The sequence below is a fragment of the Herpailurus yagouaroundi genome, unplaced genomic scaffold, assembly GCF_014898765.1.
Source record: "Herpailurus yagouaroundi ecotype Mexico unplaced genomic scaffold, PumYag 185, whole genome shotgun sequence".
NCBI lineage: Eukaryota > Metazoa > Chordata > Mammalia > Carnivora > Felidae > Herpailurus > Herpailurus yagouaroundi.
Window position 1 is genome coordinate 12,046,878 of NW_024412416.1, and position 6,587 is coordinate 12,053,464.

Here is a 6,587-nt window from a genome sequence, read left to right on the forward strand (position 1 = left end):
GACTGCGCCACCCAGGCGCCCCGATTCAGCACTTATCTTAAGGGAAGACTGGATGTGTGTTTGAGCCCTTCAAGTCTGCCATGTCCCTCTAGCCTAGAAAGACCACCGAAGGTTCAGCTTGTGCTGGTAAAAGCTCAGATGTTCAGCTCTTTGCCTCTGCTCAGAATCACAGGCCTCCCCAATGACTACAGCGGTCACCTTACCTCTCTAAGGTTTTCTGCTCTTCAGTCTTAATGCCTTCTAGTCTAGTCCTGAATGCCCTGTCTACTCTTTGATGTCCTCAAACAGGTAATTTTTGTTTATCTGGCCTTTCTTACTGTCCTTGGCGGAGCGTAATTCTGCTGTAAGCTACCCTGAATTGCCTGGAAGCACAAGTGCCAGGTCTTCTAATGTTACAAATCTAAGTAGTTCTGAGTTAATTGATCCCCATTTGATGCAGGGGGACAAAAGGTAATTACTCTACAAGAGTAATTCCTCTTGAGAGGAAGAGAGAGAGAGGGAGAATGAGAGTGAGAGGGAGAGCGAGCGAGATATATCCATGTTCGTAGATCTGATTGTATTATCTGTATTGACTTCTTCCTGGGATCAGACTGGTTTTGTGTTATTCGTGTGATGTCACTGATTTTGTATTCTGATCCTTTGAAAGAACTCTTCTTATATCACTGTAGTCTTTTATTTAAGTCTTGGATTCTTCACCCATCTGCTAAATAGCTCAGTACTTCCTAACAGCGACCTACCTCATGATGGGTTCAGGAAGAAAGAAAAGCACTGTTCAGTTCCTCTGGAAATAAATGAGTTGGCTTGATTTGTAAGCCTCTCCATGATACCGCAGACACTGACACCCCATTTGAAATACTACTTTCCATTTGAAGCCATCGCCAAGTGATTGGTTTTCATGTTGTGAAGGTGTCTCTTTTTGTTGTTGTCTGTTAAGTTATTAGGTTGAATAGTTAAAGTTTTTTTACTTCTTGGTCCTCTGGCCTGATCCACAACCAGAGCAGCAGGGAATTTAAGCCACTGGCTGAGTGTGTTATCAGTTCCTAAGCCGTCAGGTTCCTTCATTATTCTTTGGCTCTATAGAAAAGTATTTAGAAGACCGGCAGCATGAGTAGAGGGGTATCTACTTGGTGGCTTATTTTTGGTGTTAATATAGTTATAGATAGAAGACGAATTTCCCATGAGGCCACGTAGTTCTTCTGGGTAAGCCTGTGTCCCAGTTTCCTAAGGCGCCACAAACCGGGAAATGTATTTTTATACACTTTTGGAGGCCAGAAGTCTGCACTGAGTATCGGTCGGGTTGTCTCTCTCTGGGAGATGTGGGGGAGGATCTGGTCCCTGCCTCTCTCTTGGCTTGTAGTGGCCACCGGCAACCCCCGTTGCTACTTGACTTCTGGTTGCGTTCTTCCCATCTCTGCCTCCATCTCTAGTGTCTCCTTGTCTCAGACCTCCCTCTGCCTTTCTCTTAGAAGAATATCTGTCATTGGAGTTAGGGCCCAACCTAAATCTGAGATGATCTCATCTCAAAATCCTTAATTACATATGCAAAGACCCAGTCTCCCAGTAAAGTCACTTACAGATTCTGAGTGGACATACATTTTGGGGGTCACACTTAAACCCACTATAGCCTCCGTTCTGGACTTTTATGTGTTTACTGCCTTTCTGATTAAAATAAGTGTGATTCTTCTGAAGGAAAAGGGAGGCTATAGAAGCTGAAACAGATATCAGTTTGGCCCTACCTTTGAGAGTTAGTGTATTGATCGAAATCCAACGTTAGAGGATTCACTTTTTATAGGAGGAGGTTTATCTCCTTGATGTGGGCTGGGAAAGAGTAGTAGTAGAATCAGTATGAATAGCCTGGAAATATTTTCAGAGACCAGGCACTGGCTGACCATGTTATCTGTAGCAGTGGGTAAATAAAGTTGAGATGTGTAAACAGAAGATACCACTTTATGGCTATGAATCTCAGCAGTTCTGTTTTCTGAATTAATGTTTAGGGGTTTTTTTTGTTTTTTGTTTCTGGGGTTTTTTTTGAGTGAAATCTGATTTTAAGGGTCTGCCCCAGATTGGAGGGTAAAGAGGCATGGAAAAGAAAAAGCAGTAATTTTTATGATTTTATAAGGAGAAAAGCAGTGAGTCTTCTTTTGCCTTAAAAGTTGAGGGAGAGAAGGTTGGGACTCATTACTGGTATGTTTACCAGCAGCAAAAAGGCTAGGAAGGAGGAAATTTAATGTCTATTTATATAACGTGTCAGCCTTTGAGTTTAAACTTCAGTGGATGTGAAATTCAGCCATTTTTTGAAGTCATGAAACTGTTCTTTCTTTTCCTGCAGATCGAGGAGACTGGCAGAGGGAAAGAAAGTTCAACTATGGTGGTGGCAACAGCAATCCTCCGTGGGGTAGTGACCGGCACCACCAGTATGAGCAGCACTGGTACAAGGACCACCATTATGGGGACCGGCGACACATGGACGCCCACCGCTCTGGGAGCTACAGACCCAACAATCTGTCCAGAAAAAGACCTTATGACCAGTACAGTAGCGACCGAGACCACAGGGGACACAGAGATTATTATGACAGGTAGGCAGAAGGTCCCGAGACACCAGGCCGACCTCTGCCAGGAGTCTCACTGGTTAAGGGGAAGAGATAAAGTGACATACACATTAATGTACTTATTAAATGTTCACTGAACATCTCATCCTGTGCCAGTCATGGTCCCTAGTCTGAACCAATGTTTTTGCCATCAGGACATCCTCAGGGTGTTGGGGAGGAATCACGGTGTAGACAGCTGATATGGTGTGCTAAGTGGATGATTGAAAGTAGAGGTTTTGAGTTTTTCCTGAGGACTGAGGCAGAGAAGAAGTTGCTGATTGTTGACTTGGGCCTCGAAGAAAGGGAATGGGTATCACAGGCCGAGGCCAAGGGTGAGCATCTGGAGAGGGAAGTCCCGAAGATGGACACATTGGATAGTAAGAAGGCCTTGAATGCCAGATTATAGGTCTTAAGTTGTGTTCTCTGGGTCATAGGGAGCCATTTGCAGTTTTATCCTTCTACTTGTACAGGAAAAGAGTTTTGTGTCTTCTTCTGTGGAAATGTAGGAAAGTGGTAGCCTTGAAACATTAGAGTCCACGACCAAAATTATTGAGCTTGATGTGAGGCTCTCAGATACACTGGGTAGCAGGGATCCTGAGATGGGTCCAAGCCTGTGGACCTTGCCTGCCACCAGTCCACAGTTTAGGGATGAAAGACTTGTGAAATTTTACCCTGTCTACAACTATACACCACCATTAATAAGCCAAGATTGTAACTTGGGAGAGTTACCAAGTATATAGGAAGGGCTAAAGTTTTCTGTATTCTTCCTAGAATAGGACTTGACTATATTTTAACCTCACAGCAACTTTGGCTTTTCTTAGGCTAACGACATGCTTTGCTTGGACTTGAATTTAAATTTGGAAAATTTCATATTCAGCATCTCCCTTTTTGGAGGATCTGGTAACACATTATATAGCCAAATAGCAGCTGTCTCCTTTAGAGGAGGTTTCAACTGAACCCCTTTGCCCCCACCCTTCTGTATCATCTTGTGTGGCTCCAGTGGGCATTTGCCCTACATTTCTTTGTGTAGATCTGTATTTCTATTCAGCATCACTCTTCTTCTGCCCAAAGGACTTTTATTTTAGTATGGGTCTGCTGGGGATAAATTCTTTCAGCATTTGTATGTCTGAGAGAGTCTTTAGTTTGCCTTCATTTGTGAAAGATACTTTGCTGGGTATAAATTCCCAGGTTAACACTTTCCGTACTTTAAAGATGTTCCTCGGGGCGCCTGGGTGGCGCAGTTGGTTGGGCGTCCGACTTCAGCCGGGTCACGATCTCGTGGTCCGTGGGTTCGAGCCCCGCGTCGGGCTCTGGGCTGATGGCTCGGAGCCTGGAGCCTGTTTCCAATTCTGTGTCTCCCTCTCTCTCTGCCCCTCCCCCGTTCATGCTCTGTCTCTCTCTGTCCCAAAAATAAATAAACGTTGGAAAAAAAAAAAAATGTTCCTCTTCTGTCTGCTTGCTCTGTTTCTGATGGAAAATCTGTCATCTTTATAAAACGTATCTTTTTTTCCTTCATTACTGGTTTTTAGCCATTTGGTTGTAGTGCTGCATCCTGCTGTATTTTTCCTCATGTTTGTTTTGCTTGGGAAGTGTTGAACTTGGATTTGTGGGTTTGTCTTTCCTATCAAATTAGTAAGATTTTTTTTTTTTAACCATTATTTCATCAGTGTTTTTCCTGTCCTACCTCCCTCATCTCCTGTGGAGATCCCACTTAAACCTGTATTAAGCTGTTTGCATTGATTGCTGTCACAGCTCACTAATGCTCTGCTTATTTTTTTTAAATTTTGTTTTCTTTCTGTCTCAGTCGGATAGTTTCTGTTGGCTGTGTCTACAAGTTCACTAAGATTTTCTTTTTCAATGTCTAACCTGCCTTGAGCCCCATACAATATATTTTGCATTTCATACATTATAGTTGTATTTCTAGAAGTTGTATTTGAGCTTTTTTTTTTTTTTTTAACTTAAATCTTTCTAACCTTTTAAAATCTGGAATACAGTTTAAAAATAGTTTTTAGGGCACCTGGGCGACTTGGTTGTGTGTCCGACTCTTGATTCAGCTCAGGTCATGATCCCAGGGTCGTGGGATCAATCCCCTTGTCGGGCTCCATGCTCTGTGTAGAGCCTGCTTAAGATTAAGATTCTCTCTAGGGGTGCCTGGGTGGCTCAGTTGGTTGAGCATCTGACTTTGGCTCAGGTCATGATCTTGCAGTTCGTGGGTTCCAGCACTGTGTCAGGGGCTCTGTGCTGATAGCTCGGAGCCTGGAGCCTGCTTCGGATTCTGTGTTTCCCTCTCTCTCTGCCCATCTGCCGTTCACTCTCTGTCTCTCAAAAATAAGTAAACATTAAAAAAATTAAAAAAACAAACTTCTTTCTCTTTCTGCTCCTCCCCCACCACTCTCTCTAAAACAAATAAATAAAATGAAAGAAAAGTAAAAGCAGCAGCTCTCAAAGATGATAGTTCTCCTTTTAAATATAAAAAAAAAAGTTTTTATATCATTGTTGTCTGATTCTACCATTTGGATTAGTTGCAGCTGATTAACTTATCTCCTCGTTATGGTCCTTCCTCTTTTTTCCATGCCTAGTAATTTTTGATTAGATGCCTCACTGAGTGCTGGATATTTTGTATTCCTATAAATATTCTGGAACTCTGTTCTGAGAAATAGGTTATCTAGAGGCAGTTTGATTCTTTCAGCTCTTGCTGTTAAGATTTGTCAGAATGAGAACAATGCTCTGACAGTCTAATTGTTCCCCCTCACTAGGGTAAGAACACTTTGTTGTACTCCACTGATGTCCCTTGAAGCTTGAGGCTTTTTGGTGTGGCTGGTGAGAACAGGGCCCTTGTACCTCTAATCTTCTGGGTGGTTCTTTTCCTGGCCTTGGATAGTCTCTCCACATGTACACACTTTATAGTGCTCAATTGAATACCCAAGGGGAACGCTTTGCAGGTGTTTGAACTTCTTTCTGTGTGCAGAATTCTCTTTTGCATTCCATCCTGTGAGCTCCAGCTGCCTTGGTTCTGCCCCCTGCCTCTCAGCTGAGGACGTCTCCCCTTCCCTGTGCTGAGGTCTGGAAACTGTCTCAGGGCAATGAGTGGGGTTGTTACAAGCCTCATCTCACTAGTTTTCCATCCCTCAGGGAATCGCTGTTCTTTGTTAATGGACATCTGGTATCTTCAAAACCATTTTTTGTTCCTTTCTGCTTGTTTCAGGTAGGAGGGTGAGTCTAGTTCCCCGTATTCCACCTTGACTGGAAGTTGAAGTCACCAGCTCTCTCTCTTTTGTTTAATGAGGGGAAATTCACATAAACTGAATGAACTGTTTTAAAGCAAACAATTCAGTGACCTTTAATACATCCACAATGTTGTGCAACCACCGCTGGTGTTAAGTTCCAGATGCTTTCATTGTCCTGAAGAAAACCCCATGACCCTTAAGCAGTCACTCCATTCTATCTCTGCAGCTCCAGATAATCACCAATCTGTATTTTGTTTTTATGGATTTACTTGTCTTGGATATTTTGTATAAATGAAATCAAGCAAGATGTGGCCTTTTGTGACTGGCTTCTTTGGACACTTAGCATAATGCTTGAGTCTCATCCACACTGTAGCTTGCATTGTAGTACTTCATTTCTTTTTGTGGCTGAGTAATATTCCATTGTGTGTGTGTGTGTATATATATATATATATATATATATATATATATATATATATATACCACAGTTTGTTCATCCACTCATTGATGGACATTTGAATTGTTTCCACCTTTGGCCATTGTACATAGTGCTGCTATGAACATGAGCGCAAAATTATTTGTTGGAATACCTGTTTTCAGTTCTTTTGGGTCTATACCTAAGAGGTAATTGTTAGTTGTATGGGAATTCTACATTTGGCTTCTTAGAAACCACCTGTTTTCCACAGTGGCTGAAACATTTTACATTCCTATTAGCATCATATGAGAGTTGCAATTTTCCCACATCTTTGCCAACACTTACTTTCTGTGTGTGTGT

At 42.4% G+C, this 6,587-nt stretch overlaps 1 protein-coding gene across 5 annotated transcripts in view; it reads left to right on the top strand.

Moving 5' to 3' along the window:
• CHD2 (chromodomain helicase DNA binding protein 2) overlaps positions 1-6,587 on the top strand; it is a 124,818-nt gene that overhangs the window by 113,903 nt on the left and 4,328 nt on the right. For 4 of the 5 annotated variants that reach the window (XM_040493748.1, XM_040493750.1, XM_040493749.1 and 1 more), the window contains one exon: positions 2,330-2,576. In XM_040493748.1, the coding sequence (XP_040349682.1) occupies positions 2,330-2,576 (247 nt within the window). Of the gene's footprint in view, positions 1-2,329; positions 2,577-6,587 lie in introns of those variants that run through there. The other variant, XR_005796205.1, reaches the window with a different exon arrangement.